The sequence below is a fragment of the Scardinius erythrophthalmus genome (assembly GCF_964197995.2).
Source record: "Scardinius erythrophthalmus genome assembly, chromosome: 12".
Taxonomy (NCBI): Eukaryota; Metazoa; Chordata; class Actinopteri; order Cypriniformes; family Leuciscidae; genus Scardinius; species Scardinius erythrophthalmus.
The window spans coordinates 21,319,009-21,346,069 of record NC_138232.1 but is presented as its reverse complement, the minus strand read 5'-3'; the positions used below and the strand labels follow the sequence as shown (position 1 = coordinate 21,346,069).

The window sequence follows — 27,061 nt, the reverse complement described above, 5'->3', positions numbered from 1 at the left end:
CTATCCATCATAAAAGTGCATCTATCCATCATAAAAGTGCATCTATCCATCATAAAAGTGCATCTGTTCATCATAAAAGTGCATCTGTTCATCATAAAAGCATATCTATCCATCATGAAAAGTACATCTATCCATCATAAAAGTGCATCTGTCCATCATAAAAGTGCATCTATCCATCATAAAAGTGCATCTATCCATCATAAAAGTGCGTCTATCCATCATTAAAGTGCATCTATCCATCATAAAAGTGCATCTGTCCATCATAAAAGTGCATCTATCCATCATAAAAGTGCATCTATCCATCATAAAAGTGCGTCTATCCATCATTAAAGTGCATCTATCCATCATAAAAGTGCATATGTCCATCATAAAAGTGCATCTATCCATCATAAAAGTACATCTATCCATCATATAAGTGCATCTGTCCATCATAAAAGTGCATCTGTCCATCATAAAAGTGCATCTATCCATCATAAAAGTGCATCTGTCCATCATAAAAGTGCATGTGTCCATCATAAAAGTGTCTATCTATCATAAAAGTGTGTCTATCCATCATATATGTACTTTTATGATGGACAGATGCACTTTTATGATGGATAGACGCACTTTTATGATGGACACATGCACTTTTATGATGGACAGATGCACTTTTATGATGGACAGATGCACTTTTATGATGGACAGATGCACTTTTATCATGGATAGATGCACTTTTATGATGGACACATGCACTTTTATGATAGATAGATGCACATTTATGATGGACAGATGCACTTTTATGATGGATAGATGCACTTTTATGATGGATAGATGCACTTTTATGATGGATAAATGCACTTTTATGATGGATAGACGCACTTTTATGATTGACACATGCACTTTTATGATGGATAGATGCACTTTTATGATGATAGATGCACTTTTATGATGGATAGATGTACTTTTATGATGGATAAATGCACTTTTATGATGGATAGACGCACTTTTATGATTGACATGCACTTTTGTGATGGATAGATGCACTTTTATGATGGACAGATGCACTTTTATGATGGATAGATGTACTTTTATGATGGATAGATATGCTTTTATGATGGACAGATGCACTTTTATGATGGATAGATGTACTTTTATGATGGATAGATATGCTTTTATGATGGACAGATGCACTTTTGTGATGAACAGATGCACTTTTATGATGGATAGATTCACTTTTATGATGGATAGATGCACTTTTATGATGGACAGATGCAGTTTTATGATGGATAGATGTACTTTTATGATGGATAGATACGCTTTTATGATGGACAGATGCACTTTTATGATGGACAGATGCACTTTTATGATGGATAGATGCACTTTTATGATGGACAGATGCACTTTTATGATGGATAGATGCACTTTGATGAAAAATATACCCATTGACTGTCATTGTAAAGCTTGGAAGAGCCAGGACACTTTTTAATATAACTCTGATTGTATTCTTCTGAAAGAAGAAAGTAATATACACCTAGGATGACGTCAGGGTGAGTAAATCATGGGCTAATTTTCCTTTTTGGGTGAACTATCCCTAGGACCATAGACATAAAATACAAATAGGCTTTACAAATACAAATTGCCTATCACAGCTTTTGGCAAGTAAATCACGTGATGTGACACATCCTATTGACCCTGTTCACATTTCTGGGTTTCTCAAAAGTGTAAGGCATCATAGTTGGGTTAACTTCTATAGCAGTGAATGAAAGACTACATTAAATATATATTTTTGTGTTCCAATTTGCTCAAATAGCAAAAGAAAAACGCCACAACAGTGTTTTCACAACTTTCAAAAAGAGTAAGAAAATAGATAATGGCAGTCGGAAGAGAGAAAGTTGTCAACTTTGTCACAGCCGCGCTATTAGAAACACCCTCACAGCAGCGTTAACTAGTTTTTGTGTAAATAATACAAATATAGTGTTATATGCGTAATTATATTTTATTATGACAGTATGTGGCAACATGTACGTTAAAAGCGCATCTTCTGCACTAAACAATGATATTGCAATATTCTAGACTCTTACATGTACCTAACGCCACACTTACACTACAGAAGACTGTAAAAAATATATTTTTGTATTTTCAAATTACAAATTACTTGTATTTTAATTAAATACTTTTTGATGTATTTGTGCCCATCTCTGGTTAAAGGTTGTCAGAAGAACTGCTCCATGCTACATAGGATGCCGTTGCTAGGGGTTGGCAGCCAAATGTAGTAGGACACAGCATGCTGAAACACTAGAGCAGCGACAGCAGCGGTGATTCCGAAACAGCTAAACAAATTGTATAAACATTATTACAGAAATTAGTTATCACCCTGAATTGTAATCTGTTTGTCTGTTTCGTTTTTTTTTTTGTTTTTTTGGTACAAATTGCTACTTAATGTAACAGTTTTAATCAGTAAATACTTTTAAACCTACTCCACACATGACTCCTGTGTGTTTTAGTCTTTCAGCATTTAGTTGTCAATACCTTTGTCTCACACTCCAAACACCAGGATTGAACACTAACCAGCCTAACCCAAAATCCTCAAATCCCTTTTTTTTATTTCAATAGAATAAATAAAGCTATCCCACTTGTGAAAGAATATTAGAAATAGACATTGCAATACAAATAATTGATATTGCATAAATATGCAAACGATATAGGGTAAACGTACCTATTAAGCTCACCAAAATCTACATTGAGACATTTTTAGTGCACAAGATATTGGTTTTAGTACAAGAAGTTATTTTAAAATAAAATATTAATCTCTCACACTATAATATTTCATTTTATTTTAAATGACAAAAGTATTTCAATTAAGATGTACATCATTAAATATAAAAAGTCTGGCTGTGCTTAATGGGTACGTTTTGTACCCTTTAAGCACACCCCTGTTCCCAATAAGCTCACAACAAGTTTTATTAAAAATTCTTGTTTATTTTAAACAACCTTTTTAAGGAATAATTGAAAAAAGTTTTATTTGATGGTACAGAGTCAATCACAAAAAAACAGAACACTAAAATCAAGCAACAAGGCATTCAATTTGATCAGGTAGCCTATCCTATTCATAGTGACGTGTCATTCAAACTCATTGCAACATCTAGACTAGTCCACGTTCAGCTATGTGTAACCCATATTGAAAAATCAAATAACAAAACAAACCAATGTGCTCCTTAAAGGGATACTCCACTTTTTTTGGAAATAGGCTCATTTTACAACTCCCCCAGAGTTAAACAGTTGAGTTTTACCGTTTTCGAATCCTTTCAGCCGATCTCCGGGTCTGGGGGTCCCACTTTTAGCATAGCTTAGCATAATGAATTGAACCGGACAAGACCATTAGCATCTCTCTCAAAAAAATGACCAAAGAGTTTCGATATTTTTCCTATTTAAAACTCGACTCTTCTGTAGTTACATTGTGTAATAAGACAGACGGAAAATGTAAAGTTTCAATTTTCTAGGCTGATATGGCTAGGAACTATACTCTCAAAATCGCACCTTTTCATTTTCCGTCGGTCTTAGTACACGATGTAACTACAGAAGAGTCGAGTTTTAAATAGCAAAAATATCGAAACTCTTTGGTCATTTTTTTGAGAGAGATGCTAATGGTCTTGTCCGGTTCAATTCATTATGCTAAGCTATGCTAAAAGTGGTACCGCCAGACCCGGAGATAGGCTGAATGGATTCGAAAACGGTAAAACTCAACTGTTTAACTCTGGGGGAGATTTAAAATGAGCTTATTTCCAAAAAAAGTGGAGTATCCCTTTAACTCTCTGGGTCAGAGCTTTCCTGTCTACTCCAAACTTCTTGGACAGATACGACAGGTTTCTGATGGCTCCTTCTTTGTATGACATGCCTCTTTCATCTTTGGGCATACACTATAGTTTCGTCTAGCTTTTGTCATCTTAAGACTGTGAAAATAAGTTTATTAATCATTTTTTTGAAGATTAACCTAGTGACAACCATCAGTTAATATTTAAATTCTGATTATTAAGTATTTACATAGACGTTTAATGTGGGTGAGCTTAAAGGGAGCACACACTGTGCTTAATTGGAGCAAAAACATTTTTTAATTAATAAATATTAAATTAAAATTTAAAGGAAAATATTTAGCTAAATTAATAATCTAGGTAATGTATTAAGTTTATACCAATTTTAATATGAACAACTATTATAGACAATATCTATGAAATTATGCTTTTTCTAATTGATGTCACACTGAAGCTGTGTGATTGTCATAGTAGTGCACCCTTTAAGCTCACCTAACAATAATATGAATTCTTTAAAAATTACAGCAGTTTAAAACCACAGACTATCAATAAAATGTAAAATTATAATATTATGGATTTAAAAGTACAAGCCATTAATTCCTGTGAAGTAATATATTAATGTAGCACACAATCTTATACAGCTAGTAAGCTAGCTATGTTCGTAGCATCTGGGCTATGTTGCTAAAACTATCTTTTAGATCTAACTGTAATTATTTCCCACATCCAGGTTCCAGGTTATAATATGCAAAAGTCTAAACATTAATCTCTTAATTTTGCAATAAGATGATGTACTTCTTCAAAATAAAGGCTTAAACATATAAAAAATGCACATTTGAGGGGCTCCTCTTCTGGTGAAAGTTTTCAGACAGCTTTGAAAATAGCCGCCAGACAGTGTGAACACATGGACACACATATCTCAGTGTGCAATGGTCTGATTGGTTTAAAATTACAGGAGGTATATAGTAACAAACACATCAATTGGTTAATACATCAAATAGGATAATACATTGCTGTTTCTTTTTATAATCTGAGCTCCAAGATGGTAGTGTGCTTAATGGGTACTTGAGCTTAATAGGTACGTTTACCCTACTGTACATACAGAAACAGAGCAGTATACAATTAACACCAGTTAATGGTAAACTTCTTTCTTGGATCTTGTTTGAATTGACAGGCTATTATAAGCTTGAAATTGAATTCCCTCTAAATGTGTTATGGGCCATGAGGACTGTCTGGTTAGTAAAAAAAAATCAAAATATGATTTCATCCAGTAAAAGTTAACTTTACATGGTAATTTGTTTATTGTAACAACAACAAAGGGAAAAGAATGCTACCGATTACAAATGGAATGTTCAATTTTTTTTTCTTTTTTTTTGCATACCTATGAATTAATAGGCATTGTTAACTCTTACATTCTAATTACATGTACAATCAAGGGATCAGATGAAAGCTTGTCTTCCACTCTTTCTAAAGGTGTGCTCAGTTTGTTTCTAGCATAAAGTATCAGGGAGATATGGCTCACGATTCATGAATATAATTAAACCGTTTTAGCATGTTTGGGTGATTCTGGGAGTTAAAGCCGAATTTGAGGTAGCATTGTTTTGACCCTAATTACAAGTTTCCAGCAGCTTGTTGACCGGGTTGGCCACCCAGGTTGTGATCCTCAGACATCATAGATTTCATTTTTATATGACAACCTTTTACAGCAGCCCATGTCTGCTAAACCCCCTTTGCCCCCTGGGTAGGCACAGAAATAAGAATCCAATATGGTGCCATAACGCTGGTGTCCGGGACACGTGACGTGTGTGTGTTTTTTTAAAGGACAAGTGAAAGAGAATTCTACTTGCCCAACCGGACCCCTGATTAAAACAATTTTCAATATCAAAAAAATAAAATAAGAAATAATGTAGCCTACTCAGTTACTAACGTAACCTCAGTTCCCTGAGAGTAGCCTAGGGAAAGAGTATAGAGAGTAAAAATTAGGGAAAGAAATGCCCTTTATAAAGCTAAAAAAAATTATTCTGATCAAAATTAAATGTCAATGTTTCATTACATCACTGTTGGAAAACACTCTTATCAGATTCTGAAGAACTTATTTTAAATAAATCGTATTTTTAAATCAGCCTTCAGTGTGATATTTTATCATATTATCATGCTTAACCCTGAGAATTTGAATAATTGAAATGTGATGATCAGATGCAGATATCTAAATCAGAGAATATCATATAGGTTCGGGAGGTTGGCGGGTGGATTATTTATTTTTAACAGCAGATTCGGGAGACTCAAAGTGCACCAGATTAATGAATTTATCTTTAAAATGTACAAAATTTTCTTCCGGGGGGGCATGCCCCCGGACCCCCCAAGAGGTAACAAGCTGAAACCAACAAAAAATACCGACCCCCGCCCACCCCCCGCGATTTTTTTCAGCCACTATGTTATGACTGAGTTATTGCCGATCCTGATGTATAGTTATATTTGATATAGTTTTATGGTTGTGTTGGGCATGGTTATGTGGTTATGGTTAATACTTTTGCACAGTAATCTGACAATAAATGTGGCACACCCAGATTTTCAGATGCACACCCAGAGTCTCTTTTCTGGCTACGCTACTGCTGCCAATAAACAAAAAGTGATAGTTCTGAGGACATTTTATCATCCAAATGATAATAATTATATTCATTATCATTATGAAAGTCAGTCATGTGTTTATGCAAAGCGTTTCAATCCCCCAAAAAGACAAACGCGGCTCTCGTCTCGTTTAGGTGTCGAATTACGCCTCTGTAGGCTATGTTGTTTTGCATTAAATATGATTTAAAGCACAGTAATGATTTTATAGATAAAATAAAACATACACCAACCTGAATTTCACAGTGAAAATGCACCAAATCTGCGACGCTGAGAAGAGAGCTGTTGTTCTGGAGACTGGAGAGTTCAAACAGCCACGCTCACTCCAACCGTCGAGTTTTCGTCACGTCAGAGGGTGGGGGAGGGGGGGGGGGGGGGGCATTGTTTTAATTGAGTAAACTTACTCAATTTTAAGAGCGTGTTAAATATATTAATAATATTGATTTGAATTAAGTAATTTTTTTTGTTTCTTGAAACAGATCAGTTTAATTAAACATTCTCAAATATTTTGATAGAAATTTCACATATATATTAAGTATATTATAAAGAAATAATTGGTTAGTCAAATACTAAATTATTTTATTGAAAAAAACTTAAATATATCTGTAAATTTTAGATAAAATTAACTGTTGGATTTTTACTTAATTATTTTGGTATGTTTAACTCAAACAATCAAGTAAACGATATACAGAGATTTTATTAAGTTAATAAAGTTAAAAATTTCTGTAATATTTACTAAGCCACAGAATATTTTTTTACAGTGCATCAACGTGCAGTTTCCTTGCGCACTTACGAGATCAAGTCAAGGGTTGCGTGAGATTGATCAAGCCTGTAGAAAAAAGAAAAGAAAAAAAACCCTTTGAAATTCAGAGGTCATTCAAGCCTTGAATGCAAGCGGTTCTGTCATCACTACAAATACCTTACTGTTCAAAAGGTCTGTAAGATTTTTTTTTATGTTTTTGAAAGAAACACCGGCTGCATTTAATTGATCAAAAAATATACAGTTAAATCTGTAATATTGTAAATATTATTACAAAAAGAACAAAATAACTATATCCATGTGCAATAAACATGATAAATTCTTTGTCACTTTTGATTAATTATGTCCTTATGACTTACCCCAAATGGCAATGGCAGTGTATATAGGAAGTCACCTAAATATCTTGATTCTGATATTATTTAGACTACATAATATAATTCCAAACTAATAAGAGCTAATATGCTGTGGAACACTGAGTAAAAAAAAAAGAAAAAAAAAAGAAGATTTCTGAAGTCTTGGAATATAGTGCACAAGTCCTGTGGGCCATTTTTATGATTCTTTTGTGGTACTTTTTGTTATTATGGAGCCCCTGTCTTCATTTACTTAAAATATATGGAAAAGAGTGACTATGATATTCTACATAATCGTAGTAACCATATTCACAATAAACTATGTGGCGTACACCGATTTTAATCACAACAAACAGGCATGTAAACCCCTTAATCACATTACGGGTAATGTACGATTTGTGTTGTATGCAAGAAAGAAAGTAATGCGGATTTGGAACTACATGAGAGAGCTCAACATATCGCCAAATCTTCATTTTTGGATGAACAACTAAAATCGGTCTTTGCATAACACTTTACCTGAAGACATACATAAGACAGTTTGAAGAGAGGAATCTTTCTATCTCCCTCTCTCACACACTATAATAGTTTCCAAATGTTTTTCTGATCATTATCGCGTGTGGTTGTGTGTTTGTCGTGTTGAAGCTGAAATGTGAGTGCATGGTGTGGACAGAGAAAGAAAGACAGACCTGCAAGAGGACTTAACCTCAAGCTCTCTCGCGGGAGCTTACTTCCTCAGGAAAAGACTTTGTACGTTTACATGTGTCACTCAGTGTGGTTGAGGAATGTGTGCATTAAAGTGACCATTTCTAAAAAAAATCAGTCAGTCAGCTCTAAGAATAATTGGCTACATTCAGGGTTAGTGGGCAGTTCCCCACTGCTGCAACAACAATTGCAACAACTGCTGAATGATGTTTCAGTATTCAGATTATAGATGAATATCTAGCTATCTTCTGCCACTCTGAACTGGAATCTCATTCTCCTGCATATTGCTTGCTAAAATGGCTGTCTCTGATGAAATCTGCAAAATCAAATTTTGGCTAGTCAGCTAGCCACTCACAAATGCTGCATCCGAGATTGTGTGCTATCAAAGTAGGTAATGCATTTGCAAGAATGTAAGAGCATTCTTCTTACAAGTTCAAAGGTATGCTCTAATAGTATGCATGTGTTTAGACATACAAATCGATTATGACGTCTCCTCCATTTAAAGTAAAAAAAAAAAAAAACCTTGCAGCTGTGGTTAGCAGAACTTTACTGTAAAAAATGCAGTAGCAACATTTGAAGTTTTACAGATTGACCGTAAATTTACCGTAAAAAAATTTCACAAGCTGAGGTATGGTGTCATACACATAAACAAAAAAACATTACATTACAAACATTAATAAGAAGTTATTATATAAGTTATTTATTTACTTATTATATAAAATAAGATGTAACATAAAACCCTAATGTACATAACTTATAAGAACAAACTAAGAAGAAAACAGTTATTCAATGAAAAAACATCGAGTGGTGTCAAACAGAATTGTGGGAATGTCAATTGATGTTTTTTTTTTCATTGTAAATTACAAAATGCTTTGTTCTTTTTCACTTGCAATATCTGTAAAATTGCGTTAAAAATTCTAAGATACGCTGATTGCCATACAGAAACCTGAGATTAATTCGCGTAAAAAAAAAATAATTCAATCAACAGAATTGTTTTTATGTGTCACAGTTGAAATTAATTCAAATGAAAAGTTTCCCCACTGTATCTTTTTTTTTTCTTTGAGACTCATTGGAGACACACTGGCTTTACTGTCTGAGTCTGCTCATCTGCCCAGGTTGTCCTGAGCTTTATCGGCTGATGGGTAAAGGGTAAATGCAATCATCCCATGCTCCTTCGCTTTCTCTTGGCAGGAGAGACATAAGCCTAGCTGTAGGGACCTCTGTCTACACACACACACACATACACACACACACACACACACACACACACACACACACACACACACACACACACACACACACACACACACACACACACACACCCTTATGGGTCCTTCATCTACTAGATTTGGTAGCTGATTACCATCTGAGCTCGAGAGAAACATTCTTCATTCATCCTCCCTTGTGATCTTACTGCCATTTGGCATGTCTCTTGTTAAAGCTGACCTTCAGCTGAAAGGTGCTCAACTTATTAAAGCACAACCTAAACATAAATGGAGATCTAATGACCTGCGGTGAATTAGACCAGACAAGTCTTGTGACCATTCGAAACGGAACTGCACCTTGAACCTTTCGCCATCATTTTAATGTAGCTGCCAAGAGGGTCCTGTTTAACATTCATCACCGATGGCTGAACAGTATCATTAGGTGCTGTTATCTTCACACAGTGCTTGTTTTTCTCCTCATTATTCCATGATCTCTTTCTCTGTTGTGTTTCAAGGTCATGGCTCAGAGCGTGTGTCCGTTCCAATTCTACGGTACAAACACATCACTGCTTGCTTAGTTTCTGTGGTAAGAGCCTCACTGACCTCCTCGAATGTGGGCCAATTAAAGGAGTCTCTGACATAGGAGGGCACTAACGTGTGAAGCCTTTTTGCTTTGTGAAAGTGATTAAGAGGGTAAATCTTCCCATTTAGGGAGAGAGAGAGAGAGAGAGAAAACTGTAGAGAGAGTCGAGGCTATTAAAGAGGACAGATGGATAGAAAGAGTCTTGGTAATGAGCAGAAAGTATGCTGTGTGCCAGCTTGTGTGTTTGTGGCTTGTGTATAATCTTTATTATGAATAATAATAATAATTAATCAATATATGATTATACACATTATTTATTAATTAATTTATATATATATATATATATATAGTTTTTTGTATTATTTTTGTATATTTTTTGTCGCGTCTGAGCGCGTTGTTGTCTTTGGAGCTCCATCGATTGATTTATAATTCTTGATTTCTCTTTAAACTCACTTACAACGAACATTTTCTACTTTTCCTCACCTCATAGTTATAACGCGGATTGTTGAGCAGACGCGTCTCAAGCCTTGTGATCCAACGCTGGATACTCTTATAGGTTACGTCCGTGGATCACGGCTGAACGCGTCTTCTCCGCACTCATTTAAGTTACAAACAAACATTTTTCACCTATCGTGCGTCTACTCTACACCCGTACCACTGAAAAGACGGATTATATCCAAGACTTAAGCCATAAATTAGTATTAATATTGATAGCACCACTGGTAGCGTCGTTGCTAACTTAACTTACTGTCCATCTGTTAAAATGGCGAATATATCAAATGTAAGTAGTCTACCTTTTGGTGCAGGTGAGGACACATTTGAGCTGCACGCGGTGCAGTCTGAGCTGGAAGCTGTTGAGAAACAGATCCACGACCTTTTAGTAAGAAAAGCCGAGCTGATAGACCGGCGTTTGGCTCTCGAAACATCGCGCGCCGAGGCACACAAATCAGAGATTAATGTTACTAACCCGCTGACTCCGACCTCGTCTACTCCGTGCGTTCCTCAACATCGGTCCCGAACGTCGAGGTCGCGATCAGCCATGGTCTCGTTCACTCCGGCTCCAACATGCCATCACGAAGCCTGGATTTTTCCGCAGCGGAAGTCGCGAGTCAGGTCTAGACCAAGAAAACTCTCTCCGACCCTCCCGGTTTTCGAGATATCCACACAAAACCGCTTCTCCCCTCTTCGCGAAACAGAACGCGATGCTGTGATCATCGGCGATTCCATCGTTCGACACGTACACGTTACGTTAAATAAAAGTAAGGTGCATAGTCACTGCTTTCCTGGTGCTCGTGTTTCCGAAGTCGCTGCTCACGTTCCCGAGATTCTGAACGAGCGCGTCGGAACCGTTGTCCTGCACGCGGGAGGGGCCGACATCAGACTGCGCCAGACGGAAGTTTTGAAGAAAGACTTCAGGAATCTGATCGATACGGTACGCAGCACATCGCCTGATATAACGATTATTGTGTCAGGACCGCTTCCCACGTACCGACTAGGTCATGAAAAGTTTAGTAGATTATTTGCGCTTAATGAATGGTTAATGTCATGGTGCAATGAGCAGAAACTTCTCTTTGTAAATAATTGGAATCTGTTTTGGGAGCGTCCTAGGCTTTACCGTGCTGATGGCTTACACCCAAACAGATTCGGATCGGATCTTCTGTCAGATAACATCTCCAAAATGTTAAATACCTTTTGACTAGTAAACAAAAGTCCAAATCATAGTCTCTGCTGCACCAATTTAACTGATATAAATAGTGTAGAACATTGCATAGAAACTGTGTCTATTCCTCGTTTAGTGAGATCAAATCATAAATCTACTGCAGGATCTAGAAAAAATCTAATTGTTATTAAACCAGAAAATGTTGCTATTGGTAATCAAAAACAATTTTTAAAGCTAGGTCTTTTAAACATTAGATCACTCACACCTAAGGCAGTTATTGTAAATGAAATAGTCACAGATAATAGCTTCGATGTACTTTGCCTTACTGAAACCTGGCTTAAACCAAATGATTATTTCGGTTTAAATGAGTCTACTCCATCAGGATACTCCTATAAGCACGAGCCCCGTCTGAATGGTCGTGGCGGCGGTGTTGCAACAATCTATAGAGATTTTCTCAATGTTACTCAGAAAACGGGTTATAAGTTTATTTCATTTGAAGTACTTGTACTAAATGTTACGCTCTTAGATGATAGAAAAACATCCCTATTATCTCTAGCCTTGGCTACCGTATATAGACCGCCTGGGCCTTACGCTGATTTCCTAAAAGAGTTTGCAGATTTTCTCTCAGACCTATTAGTTAACTTCGATAAAGCATTAATTGTTGGAGACTTTAATATCCATGTAGATAATCAAAATGATGCGTTAGGGGCTGCGTTTACTGATTTATTAAACTCCTTTGGGGTCAAGCAAAACATTACCGGACCGACTCATCGATTTAATCATACACTCGATTTAATTATATCACATGGAACCGATCCAACCGATATAGATATCATTCCACAAAGTGACGATGTCACTGACCATTACATGGTAACTTGCATATTACGTACTCCTGTAATATATCATGCTGCGCCGCGTTATCGATTAGGCAGAACAATCCTTCCATCCACCATAGATAATTTTTCAAACAGCTTATCGGATCTGTCTCAGCTGCTCAGTGAACCCAAACAAACAGATGAACTTGAGGAATTAACTAGCACTATGAGCACCATTCTCTCTGGATCATTGGATATTGTTGCGCCCATTAGATTAAAAAAGGTCAGAGAGAAAAGTAAAGCACCATGGTACAACAGTACTACGCGTGTTCTAAAGAGAGAAACCCGTAATTTAGAGCGTAAATGGAAACAAACCAACTTAGAGGTCTTTAGAATCGCATGGAAAGACAGTATGTCACGTTATAAAAAGGCCCTAAAAGCGGCCAGGGCTGAGCATCTACGCAAACTAATAGAAAACAACCATAACAATCCTAAGTTCTTATTTAACACCGTGGCGAGACTAACAAATAAACAGATGTCTCCTGAACAAAGTATTCCATTACAGTTTAGTAGTAATGATTTCATGAAGTTCTTCACTGAGAAAATAGAAAACATCAGAACCACAATTGTAAACGTTCAATCCTCAATCGCGCCTTATAATTCAGCCTCAATTATCACGCCGCAAGAACAATTACAGTGCTTTTCAACTATAGAACAAAAAGAGTTAAATAAATTTATCATTTCCTCTAAAACAACAACATGTTTATTAGATCCCATACCAACTAAACTATTGAAAGAAGTGTTACCTGTAGTGGAAGAGCCTCTCCTCAATATTATTAACTCGTCTTTATCTTTAGGTCATGTTCCAAGAACATTTAAATTGGCAGTTATAAAACCTCTCATTAAGAAACCACAATTAGATCCGAATAATCTAGTAAATTATAGACCCATTTCAAATCTACCTTTTATGTCTAAAATACTAGAAAAAGTTGTGTCCGCTCAACTGGGCTCTTTCTTACAAGAAAATGACACCTATGAAAAGTTTCAGTCTGGATTCAGGCCGCATCATAGCACTGAAACTGCGCTCGTTAAAATCACAAATGATTTACTTTTAGCTTCTGACCAAGGCTGTATCTCAATATTAGTTTTACTTGATCTTAGTGCTGCGTTCGATACTATAGATCATACAATACTCTTAGATCGACTACAAAATTATACTGGTGTTCAAGGACAAGCATTAAGCTGGTTTAGATCGTATTTATCTGACCGCTACCATTTTGTTTATTTAAATGGAGAAAAATCTATCATAACTCCAGTAAACTATGGAGTGCCGCAGGGATCTGTGTTAGGCCCTCTATTATTCTCAATATATATGCTGCCACTTGGAAATATTATAAGGAAACATGGAATTAGTTTCCATTGTTATGCTGATGACACTCAAATCTATATTTCATCACGGCCAGATGAAAACGCTAAATTATCCAAATTGACAGAGTGTGTTAAAGATATAAAAGATTGGATGACGCATAATTTTCTTTTATTAAATCCAGACAAGACAGAGGTACTACTTATCGGTTCAAAAAACCACCCACAAAACCTCTCACAATACAACTTTAACATAGTAGGATGTCCTGTTACTTCATCCTCTACAGTAAAAGACCTGGGTGTTATATTAGACTGCAACCTGTCTTTTGAAAATCATATTTCATATGTTACAAGAACAGCCTTTTTCCACCTTAGAAACATTGCTAAGCTACGTAATATGCTATCAGTTTCTGACGCAGAAAAGTTAGTTCATGCATTCATGACCTCGAGACTAGATTACTGTAATGCGTTATTAGCCGGTTGTCCTGCATCCTTAATAAACAAGCTACAGTTAGTCCAAAATGCCGCCGCTAGAGTTCTAACTAGATCAAGAAAATATGATCATATAACACCGATTTTATCATCCCTACATTGGTTACCTATAAAGTCCCGTATTAATTACAAGGTATTGCTACTGACTTATAAAGCCCTAAACGGCTTAGCTCCAGTCTATTTAACCGATCTTCTATCGCCCTATAATCCATCGCGCTCTTTAAGATCACTAAATTCGAGGCTTTTGGTCATACCTAGGATATCCAGATCCACCAAAGGAGGGAGAGCATTTTCACATTTAGCACCAAAACTCTGGAATAGTCTTCCGGATACTGTTCGTTGCTCAGACTCACTCTCCCAGTTTAAAACTAGATTAAAGACGCATCTCTTCAGCCAGGCATTCATATAATACTTTTAATCCTACAGTTAAATCCGACCTCTAGTTCATAAACGCCAGAGGAGAACTGGCCCCCGACTGAGCCCGGGTTCTCCCAAGGTTTTTTTTTCTCCATTAGGTCACCTGATGGAGTTTTTCGGTTCCCTGCCACTGTTGCCTTTGGCTTGCTCAGTTGGGGATATTTGGGGATATTTAATTGAATTAATCAATCAACGATACTATTGATCAGCATTACCGAACGTAGACGTTCCACTAGAAACAAACATTGATGTATTGTTCTAATTTATTACTGTGAAGCTGCTTTGATACAACCTGTGTTGTGAAAAGCGCTATATAAATAAACTTGACTTGACTTGACTTGACTATTATTATTATTATTGTTATTATTACTATTATTAATAATCTAAATAATTAAAAAAGTTGTTTTTATTTTAATTTATACATAATATATTTTTTATTTAGTATTGCATTTTTGTATTTTGTATACATGTTAATCAGAATGCAATAGTAAATAAAATATATTACTTATGAATGATTAAAAACTATATAAATGAATAAATACATTATAAATAAATAATCATTAATAATGTGTATAATTTTATTTATTATTATTATTATTATTATTATTATTATTATTTTACCTGCATATCATGTAAGCAAATTGATATTTCCTTTAGTATTATCTTTTACAATGCAGTGTAATTCAGTGCAAACCAAATTCCACCATAAAGAGTGTGAATGACAAACCCATATGGATTTAATTTATAATTTGTTTATGTATATAATATATACATTATTATGATGTAGAATATGTAAACCTATTGTAAACAATCTCATGTTCTCAACTGTGCTTAATAAAATCACATTGTTATGCTGGGGCAGGTACCGACATGTGCAAAATTATGATATTACTGTAATTCTTTTTCCAAACTTAAATTTTTTTTTTTATGGTTGTACCACACAATCCATCTCTGTACTTAATTTATTGTCTGTTTTGTCTATTTACGTGGTTGCATAATGGTCGACCCTTATCATTTAACAATGACAGAACTGCAATACGAAAACACTGCTTTCATTTTTAATTTTGCAGATTTGTTGCTAAGGGTTTTTATTATAACTGGCTGGAACAAAGCCATATGGGATGCTTTGACTGAAACAGTCAAACAATGTATCATAAGTAAAACACCATGTTTTCAGAATAATGAGGCAGAATGTGTATTTAGAATGTGTGTTCACACCATGTTTTCTATTATTTGCAGGTCCATTGTCTCGGAGCCCTTGTGAACTTTTGCCAGTTGGGGTGGGTCACCCGGTTCAGGCCATGTTAAAGAGTTTTACTGCCCTATCAGGCTGCGCTAGCCGAGGAACCACCAGTCTTCCTCAAGAGGTGCACATCATCAACCTACGAAAAGGCAATGCACAAGGAGCCAGAGAGAAACCAGCAGAGGTACAGTAAGGTTCCTTCACTACTAGGCCTCAAATGCTCATATGTGCACTAAGCCCGTTTCATGTGCATCGATTAGCTCATTTCAGTTATGTCATAATTAAGCATTAAGAACATGAGAGGGATGTATGCTATCAAAAAACAGCATGACCTCAAATGTACTCTTAGTAAATAAAAATATGAATTGAACAAACCCCAAACATAATTACAGTCAAGTTAAGTTTTAGTATTAACAATCTCTTATGACAGCAGTTACCACAAAATAACAAAGTTGTGTTGTTACTATAAATACATGTTATTAGCATACAGGCTAACTTAACTAGTGACACTTATTCATGCATTTATTAAATCAATTAACTTTTTAGTCAAATAAAATTTTCAGATTGGTGTAGTTTTTCCAGTAAGCTAGTTTTTTTCCAATTACTATCTATTATGTGTGATAAATTGTTACTTCACTGTATCATGCCATTTTATTGAGCTGTTTCTCATATGTAGCACTGAGTCTGAGTCTGATTCAATCGATTAATCGGTCCGTTCGCAGTGTTTGCATGTTAATATATGATTCACTGGTCAAACTAAGGATTCCAATTTAACCACTTCCAATTACAAGTCCCTTAAGCTCACCAAGGCTGCATTTATTTAAGAAATAATACAGTAAAAACTTATGAATTACTATTACAATTGAAAATAGCTGTTTTCTATTTCTATTTTAAACTGTAGTTTATTAGTGGGTAGCTTGACTATATTTAAACCATATTAAATTGAGATGAGATTGTTGCTTCGCAAGCTACATTTTCAAAAGTAGCTTTCCCAACTCTGATTTGCACTTTAGCAGTTATGTCTTTCAGTATTTTCATGCAGACTTAAACATAGGGCTGTGTATTGGCAAGAATCTGGCGATACGATACGTATCACGATACATGGGTCACGATTCAATATATTGCAATATATTTCGATACTGTGCATAAGGCGATATATTGGGATTTTTTTAAAGTAGGACTATAATTTTAGAAAAAATAATATTTAAAAAAAGACATGATGTGCATAAAAGTCAAAGAAGTTTACTTTAGGTAAACAATTCAGTTCACAGAAAATCAGACTGCCAGTTTGGTATTGTGGTTCACAGGTTCTTAGTGAGCAATTTTTTATATTTCTCAAGTAGGCCATAATAAAAGAAAATACATAGCCCCTGTCACAATACAAAACAACAACGTGAACTGGACGAAAATGAATGAAAGTGAACAAAATGAATGTGTCATATAGGCCTATTGAAATCAAGTTTTTATGTGATAAAAGATTTTAAAAGAACTGGACGCGCGAATGAGGCGAATTAGCGTCTGCCGCGCTAAACGCCTCATTCGCGCCACAGGACCTCCAGACGCGCGTAAACGCGTCTTTGCATTAACTTAACATTGAAATCACTCGCGCCAGACGCTCTATTCGCGTTTGGTGTGAACGCAGCTTCACGGTGCGCCGTCCACTACAGCTAAGCGGCAAAACTACGCTCGGTGCCGCTGGCAACGCTGTAACGTCTCCGCTTTGGGGTGTGTCTGTTACGAGTGTGTTTGTTTTTTTCAACACACGGACAGTATAATCATCATGCACGCGATTACATTTAGAAATAGACAAGCTTTGTTTCCAAATGCACCAAGCAAAGATCCTTTCAATTTTATAAACCCAGCCAATATAATAACAATAAACACATCCAAAATAAAATATTTAACATATAAACAACTGCAAAGCGTCTAATTTGTAAACAAAATGACTAAATCCATCATAAACTGCCGACCGCGTTTTTCCGCTTGATATTTGCATAAAGTCGAGAACTGCCCAACCTTTTGACGCTCTTAGTCGCTCTCAACGCTTTCTCCGGTCCGCTGTCACGGTGCGTGTCCACTACAGCGGCAAAACTCCGCTCAGTGCCGCTGGCAACGCTGTAACGTCTCCGCTTTGGGGTGTGTCTGTTGCTGTTGTGTTTAATCTAAGTTTTTTCAACACACGGACATTATAATCACCAGCAATGCACGCGATTCCATTTAGAAATAGATAAGCTTTGTTTCCAAATGCACCAAGCAAAGATATCCTTTTAATTTTATAAACTTTTATAAATCCAGCCAATATAATCACAATGAACACATCCAAAATAAAATCTTTAACATATACAACAACTGCAAAGCGTCTAATTTGTAAACAAAATGATTTACGCACTAAATCCAGCATAAACTCCGGCACAATTTGCATATTTTTAAACTCTCAAAACAGACGTCACATCCCGAACCTCACAGCAATTGGCTGCCGACCGCGTTTTTCGCTTGATATTTGCATAAAGTCGAAAACTGCCCAACCTTTTGACGCTCTCGGTCGCTCTCAACGCTTTCTCCGGTCCGCTGTCAATCCCAAAATGCACTGCTGAGCGTGAAGCTCGACTTCCATAGGAATGAATTGAAAACGCTTGCTCCGCTCGCTCTGTGCCAGTGGACACGCACCGTTCGGCGAGCCTTTTAAACAACATAAACGTGAACCACCGTCTTACCATGAATATTTTTGGACGTAAAAAAAAAAAAAAAAAAAAATCGATATTGCGTTTTTGAAAATCGATACAGTATTGCAAAATAAAATATCGCGATACTCATGTGTATCGATTTTTTCTTACACCCCTACTTAAACACAGACCAGCAGAAATGTTGTCTGACAAAAGGGATGTTAAGGACCCCTTGTGAGCACTATTTTAGATTGTTCAAATAGCAATTTCCCTGTTATGAAACATCAAACCACTAAACCTGGGAAACCTAGAGTTGTTTAAATGGCTTCATGGCAGAGCTGTTTCTTGTAAGTTTAACTTGCAATGATGAAGTGGTTATAAACATACTTTGATTTTGAACTTGGCTGAGGTGCGGTGAGTTGGCTGGATTGTTAAGTTGTTAGTTGGTGGGGGTGTTGTAGAAACAGCGTGGGGTGCGTCCAGAGTTTGAGTATGAATTGATGTTGTAATTGCTGGAAGAACTTCTTGGCCGAGAGCATTGCTGACTCTAGATGTTCGCAGCGAGACGGTACAATCTCACGTTTACGTTATCATTTCTGTAATTAGAGCACAGTGCTTTAAGCACATGCACAAAAACGATTCTGATATGAACCCTTCCTGCCCAAGTTGTGCGTTTTTTTTTAATTCTCATTAGTAACCAATGAGTATGGAAAGAAAATATGTACTTGGAGAAAGATTGGCCTGCAAGTTTTCAGCCCTCACATATCACCAAAAACAACGCCATTGGGCCTCAGGAAAGTTTGCGGTAAGTTTTTGAGGCTCTGTCTGGACTTTTGTGAGCGAAAAGGGAGGAAGAAAGAGGCAGTGAAAGGGGCCAGAAGAAGAAAGAAATACAGAAAGAGCGCAAATGGATGCAGTTGTCGGGCACTATCAGCCACGCGGATCGAGAAAGGCTTTTTTCCCTCTCTGGACTTTGTGAGGCTTGGGCTCACAGCTCTATTGAAATACAATATTGGTCCCTGCCGACACAGACAATGATGGCTTTAAACTGCCTCGCTTTCACTGTTGTGTGTTTTGCATCAGGGAGCAAGTATCACTCAACTGGGTCGGCGCAGACAAAAGTCTCTCTTCTTCACCCCTGCCAGGGTTCAAAGCCCACTTGGATTTTACTCCGTGACGCTCCATTAGACTGCTGCTCATATCCATACCATGTACCGAGTGCCCTCACGCATTGTAATCAGGATCGCTGTTGTTCCCTCCACCCTGACAGACAGGAAGCAGAAGAAAAGCGCACTGGCCAAAGCACAAGAGCAGACCGCTGTAAACATCCGTGCCAGAGAGATCAGATTGTTGTTGGTGGCTTCAGTAAGGGAAACAAAAGCCTGAGGAATGCTATCTGACATATCTCAGAAGAGAAAGCAACATGAAGTGAGCGAGCGAGAGAGAAAGAGCTTCTTTTGTTTGCAAGTTGTCAATCCCAAAGTCATTTGCAAACAGAAGATTCAAGTGTTAGATAAACAAAATAAATGCTTTTATAGACAAAATTCACTCGACTTTTTTGCATGCTGCTTGCTGAAATTCACTACAGTCCACAGTCTCATGCTCAATTTGTCTCAATCAAGGTTTTCAGTCTTTATTTTCTGTATATCCAGTGTCTAAAAACCAAGCAAATGCAATGGTGAGTAAATAAAATAAAGCTATCTGCCAGTAGCTTTATTAGCATCTAGCTATACTGTAACATGCATCAAGTTTATCTCCAGAACTCCATGTGATGACACATACTGCATGTGTAATATATCTCACATTAAGCCATGTTGCTGTTTGCCAGTGAGCCTTAGACTGGCTCGTTACACTAATATATATTTTAAATAATTTTTTTTTTAAAAAGTTACTTTGAAAATGCAATTTTCATGGTCAATCATTTTAAAATTTAAATGTAAAAAAATGTAATGTTAAAGGGGCTATATGTAAGAATTTTTATGAATTAATCATTTATTTTTTTATTTTTATTTTTATTGCCAATGTGTGAACAGCTTGTAACGAAACTTAAGAAACGAGAGCTTCCCCGACATCCTAAGTTGTCTATGAAAGCCTGTAGACTGATTTTTATGTGAAGCACTCAGGATGTTTTTGCTGAGAAAATCAAAAGGATGTGATATTAACACGTGCTACCGAACGCCTCTCTTCCATTCAATGACACAAGAAATGAATACTTATATAATGTTCAGGATGATGCCAATAGAGCCATTCTGAACTGTAATGTTAATGTGTCATGCAAAGAAAAAGGATACATTCAAACTATAGTCGCACATAGCCAGATCTAGATGGTCTCAAATACACGTTGTAATCAAACTATCAAAACAGCAGAGCTTGTGCAAAAATATCCACATCTCTATGATCAGATGCTTTCTTAAAGGGTTAGTTCACCCAAAAATGAAAATTCTGTCAGTAATTACTCACCCTCATGTTGTTCCAACCCCGTAAGACTTTCGTTCATCTTCGGAACACAAATGAAGATATTTTTGATTAAATCTGAGAGCTGGCTCACTCCTCCTGCAGGCTTATGGACACCTTAACTTGCTGGCCCAGAAAATGTATTAAAGACATTGTAATATAGTCCAAGTGACTCCAGTGGTTCAATCTTAAGTTTATAAAGCGACGAGAATACGTAGCGCGTCTGTGTTTCACGTCACCACGTATCACACATGACCAGAGTCGCCCAATAGTGAGCCTACGTGGTGACTTGCAACACAGATGCGCTACGCTTAAACACTACGTAAAAAGACTCGAGGTCCAGAGAGAAGGAAATGAAAAGTGGAATAAAGTCGTTATTTTTGTTTGTTTTTGCGCACAAAAAGTATTCTCGTCGCTTTATAAACTTAAGATTGAGCCACTGGGGTCACTTGGACTATATTAACAATGTCTTTAATACATTTTCTGGGCCAGCAAGTTAAGGTGTCCATAAGCCTGTGAAGGAGTGATCCAGCTCTCAGATTTCATCAAAAATATCTTAATTTGTGTTCCGAAGATGAACGAAAGTCTTACGGGGTTGGAACAACATGAGGGTGAGTAATTACTGACAGAATTTTCATTTTTGGGTGAACTAACCCTTTAACTGCTGTTTTCTCACTGCTGTCACCATAAAAACACTCTGTGAGTATGTCGGGTTATTGAATACTGCTCATTTTTTTAAGATTTTGATAGCTTATTTTATTTACTTGGTGGCTTTTTTTATTATTCAAATTTGGCTGGGTGGCTAATAACACATTTTTCTGTGGTGTGACAAACTCAGAACACATTCTTAATTTTGACTTTACAAGGACTTTTAAGTGGTCTCATAGCCTGGCCAAATCACTCAAGCCTGGTCACATTACACCTTCCTTTATAGCTAAACAATTAGGCAGCCAAAACGTCATCAATTTGTGCCTATTTACACTGCTGTTCAAAAGTTAGAAGTCAGTAAGATTTTTTTGAAAGAAATGAATATTCTTTTCAGCAAGGATGCATTAAATTGATCAAAAGTTGAGCGTAAATACGTTGTTTAAAAAAATTCCCCCCAAAATATTAAAATAAAAAAAATATTTAAATATGAAACGGTTTTCAACGCTAATAACAATAAATGTTTCTTGAGCACCAAGAAACAGCTGGAGCTGATTAGTCTGAACAGTGCCCAAAACTTTTTTAAAACCAGCAAACTAGTCTAGCCTGGGAGATCAGCTTTTTCAGCAGGATTTCTGAGTGTGTAAGCGTCTCTTGGCGATTGATCCAAACAGCAGGTCATGGATAAACACCAGCACGTCTGATAGCATGACTCCTCTGTGCACAAGCACCATGAGTCACAGGTCGTACTATTGGATCCCTTCCTCTGAATGTGCTTTGTCAGGACTTTGCAGTGGCCTGAAACCATGTCCTGGAGATGTGTGAAAATCAACATGTCTCAACTAGCCACCAGGATTCCAGCAGCCTACAGCGGAAAGCGGACTGGAGCTGTGCCGATGATGAATGAGACATTTCATTTTCTGCTATGCTATAGTGCCATTAGCACTTCGTTTTTGTTGGCAAATGGCTAAAGAGCTCAATTCTCCTATGATGCTATTGTTGTGGTTTTGTATCAGTATCTTGGTAACAGATTTGCCATTTTTTTTGTGCTATTTGCACATAATTGGTTAACAATTGAATGGAGGCCAAGACTGTGTTTACTCAGCACATTCTAGGGCCTTGTTGAGTCATGACTGCAATATGTCTTGGTTCGTTTTCCTAATGCAGATTTATTATGTAAATTGTTCTTCATTTTAGTGGAAAAAGGGAGAATAGGATATGTATACCATGAATAATACAAAGCAAACGCTGCGACTTGGCAAGTACAAATGCAACAAAATAGAATAACAAGTTTCCATGTAGCTTCCTAAAATATGTAAAAAGCTTGTGGAGATGTAATTGCAGCGCCACTAGTGGCACCAAACGAAATGGCAAAAATAAAGATGAACTGTCAACCTACACATGAAAAAAAAATGCTATACTTAAAATGATCTCTTTACATTAAACTGGAGAAAGTATAACATCACAAAAATGAACAGTTACGTGCTCTTCGTGTACCGTGCGTATGAGCGGATTTTAAGCTTTCCCCTTAAGCCTTATATGAGGTGAGTTTTGTCTACAAGACTAGAAGATAACACCGTTCCTCTCACTGCATTCCAAACCGCAGATCTTTCAAAGATCGGTCCAGATGTTGTGCTCAGTGATCGGAAGAGAAGATTAAGGATTCACTGAACAAAAGTATAATGACAGCTGTTGATGTAGACACATCCAGACTGGCGATCTTTACTAAAGGACTATGGATCAGAATATAATCATACACACATATTTGGAAAATGCAGGACCAGATTGTTAACACATGCACACCGATTCTGATGTATTTTTATTTTTTATCTTTTTAAGTAATAAATATGTAAACATCCATAAAACAACATAAATGTACTTAAGACTTCATATTTAGCCTAGTAGGAATTCACAGTATAACAGTACCATATTGGATATTGGTCAATATTTGAGTTTTTTTTATTATTATTATTATTATTATTGATCTGTATCAACTAATATTGGATATTTATTGTGCATGCACATTTTCCCATTTTTTTTATATATTTAGATTACATTTGCTCTCAGCTAACACTCACTTTATTTTTAATAACTCTAATAATTAAATATTTTTTTAATTTAGATTTTAATTTTAGTCATGCTTTTCAAATTTTTATTAGTTTTTATATTTCTATTTAGCTTTAATTAGTTTTTATTTTAGTTTTCATTTTAATTAATTTAATTTCGTTTTTTTTATTTTTATTTTTGTACTTTTTTCAGCTTTATTTTTTTTGTAGTTAATTTATTTTATTTCAGTTAGTTGCCATGGCAAGTTTTCTAAGTCTTTTATGTTAGACATTTGACATATATTTTTTTGACCCATTGAAAAGTGTTGTCTTGCTGTAAGTATAGACCTAACTATATTTTATAATTCTAATGAAAAAAAAAAAAAGCTTAATATGTTCTTTGAAAACAAAGCTTAATATCTAAGCCAATTTTTTCTTTCCAAATAATCTATCTTGGTTTGAGTATGATTATGATGGAAGTCAAAAGTACAGATTATGCTAATTATTATAATAATTTTTTTAACACTGTTACCATGTGTCCAAAGGGCCATTTGCGGTCAGATCTTTCTTTTAAAAACCACGACTCCAGTTACTGGTCTCGAATTCAGCTTGTGTGGCTCAGAAACCAGTAAACAATAACATCCCAAAGGGGAACTGTAGGGTCATTCTAATGGTGAAATTCTCAGAAGACTCTCATCCACTTAATATCTGTTTGTCACTGTGGTTGAAGTTCATGTTTTTGTCCATTGTGGTTCTCTGCAAGATAAAAAAAAAAAAGCATTGTCTTGCTAATCACACAGAATGCTGAGCCCGGGCATTGTCTTCCTTCCTTTGGGATTGCGGACTTTAGAAGTGTCCTAATGTCATGCAAGTCTATTTGTCCTTGACACGTTTATGCGGCCGAGAGTGCCGCATTTCTTATGGTTTACATATGAACCCCTCTTGACTATTTTTTTTGGACTGCTTCCAGATGTTCTCCATTTTTCTGTGGGGCCGTGTGCTCAGCGTGTACAGTATCCGTTTGCTTGCTTCACTGTGCTAATGAAGGAGTGCTGGGTTACTCGGCACGCCAAAACTTTCCTCACCAGTTATATTTAAGAGATTTTATGTATTGACGAAACTCGACTCTGTCCTGACACCTAGCTCAGTGTCTCTCAGGCCTTGTTCACCTGTGTGGTCCCTGGCTGGATGGTTGGAGGACAGATAAATCTGCCTGTCCGTGACTCTTTGGCAGCACAGAGGAGGTTTGGAAGGGGCTGAGGCCGGTTTGTGGGGTCATGGCTGTGAGAGAGAGAGTTTGGCCCTGCTTCTTAAATGGAGAAAGATAAGCACCCAAGGACATCTGGCTGAATCACAATGAGCCTTGAAATTAACAACCACCTACCTGGGGCATTGGCACAGATGTGGCCTTCTGGATTCACACACCCACACTTAAATCGCTAAACGCACAACCAAAACTTTCCTTCTATCTTTTTTTTTTTTTCACAGATAAACACACACACATACACACACTGTCCTTCAGTTCTAATCCAGCATGGAGACTGTAAGAGGGTCGTGTTTCATGTGCCCAGGCGCCACCGGCCTTCAACGACAGATGGATCAGATCCCAAGACATAAACAATTCAGCAAAGCCCTGATTTACTGCTCCTAATACAATGTTGAAAACCTAGAGGGGCGATAGGGTTACTGGCCATCCCGGTTCCGCCAACTAGCGGGACTTGTCCGTAATACACTATGCATCATTAAGATTTGCTCTGATTTGCAAAGGTAATGAATTGATACAACCTGATATAGTTGGTCTGACCAATGTTCCCTCAAATTTTTTTTCTTGCTGAGCAAAACTTTTCTCTATTTTGCGGATATTTTATACCAGACCTGTACAGCGATGTAACTGATGTATTTTGAGTTTGCATTCTACACCTGTCTTGGATGTATAATTGTAAATGTCTCAAAGTTTTGTTACTGTGCTGTGCCCATCATCAGTTATTTCCACCAAGCCACTCTTCCCGCAACTAATTTGGCCTACATTCGCTCATATCATTCTCTTTCTATGAAACCTGTAAACCGCATTCACCTGTTCTAACTCGATAGCAACACTTACTCTACAGCAGTTGACCAGAGCACTGCAATTATTTCTCATTTAAACTACAATCAAATGGATTTCCCCACTCATTTCGGGTCTGTCCTCTGCACGGCAATTTATTATTTCTGCGCGGCCACGCACACGCGCAGCTTAGAGGGAATATTGGGTCTGATGTGATAATTTTTACATTTGTTGATTTATCACCAATTACTTAATCCTGAATATCCAGTACAGTGGCCTGGACTATATGGAAATGTGAATCAAATTGCCATTGATTTAAACTTTAGTTGTTTAATTGATTTATTTATTGATTGAAACGTTCCAAGCCAGATTTAAACTTGTTTCCCACAATGAACTCTGTTCCAAAACTTAGGCCTGGTTTCACAGACCTGATTAAGCCAGGATTAGGCCTTCAGACATTTAAGTAGCTTGATGACTTAAGTAGATGAAACATTACTTGTGTGCATCTTGAGACAAAACAATGGCACTGACATATTTTAAGATATCTCAGTGCAAGTTGCTTTCAGTTAAAACAGCAATAATGCATTTTAGTCTGGGTCTAGTCTTAGGGCCCTATCTTACACCCGGCGCAATGCAGCGCCAACCGTGACGCAAGTGTTTTTTTGCTAGTTTCAGTCCGACGCAATTATCATTTTCACGTCCTGCGCCACGTTGTGGCATAGCAAATGCATTTGCGCCCATTTGTGCACCCATGGGCGTGCTGGTCTGAAAACGAGGTGTGTTCTGGCGCATTGTTGGCGCGTTGCTATTTTGAGGCAACAGAAATAGACTGCGCCATTGACCAACTGAAACCTGATCTAAAGTCAATGGCGCAATATTTTTTTTGATATTTAATGAGCGCGTTAATAATGTGCGCCTAAAGGCGGGTCCACAACGCACGTACACTCTGCTTTTTAAACACACAGGGACGCACAGCAGCACACAAACATGCCAAATATTTAAAATAAAAGGATTACAATGTAAAATATTATTATTGTGTACATAAAGATATGGTGGAATCCGGCTTGTCCCGTAAATGGTCTGTTTCAACACTTTTACCTTGCGCACGAGCAGTTCCGTTTGCACTCTGGAGACGGCTTCGGTCTTTCCACTATCAAATTCCGTCATGTAAATAATGAATCTGCCATGGCGCGAGCGCAACTGGCATT

At 36.8% G+C, this 27,061-nt stretch overlaps 1 protein-coding gene across 1 annotated transcript in view; it reads left to right on the top strand.

Moving 5' to 3' along the window:
- Positions 1-27,061, top strand: part of tgfbr3 (transforming growth factor, beta receptor III) — a 143,239-nt gene that overhangs the window by 39,415 nt on the left and 76,763 nt on the right. The window contains exon 3 of the mRNA XM_081381738.1: positions 15,999-16,186. Within this exon, the coding sequence (XP_081237864.1) occupies positions 15,999-16,186 (188 nt within the window). The remainder of the gene's footprint in view (positions 1-15,998; positions 16,187-27,061) is intronic.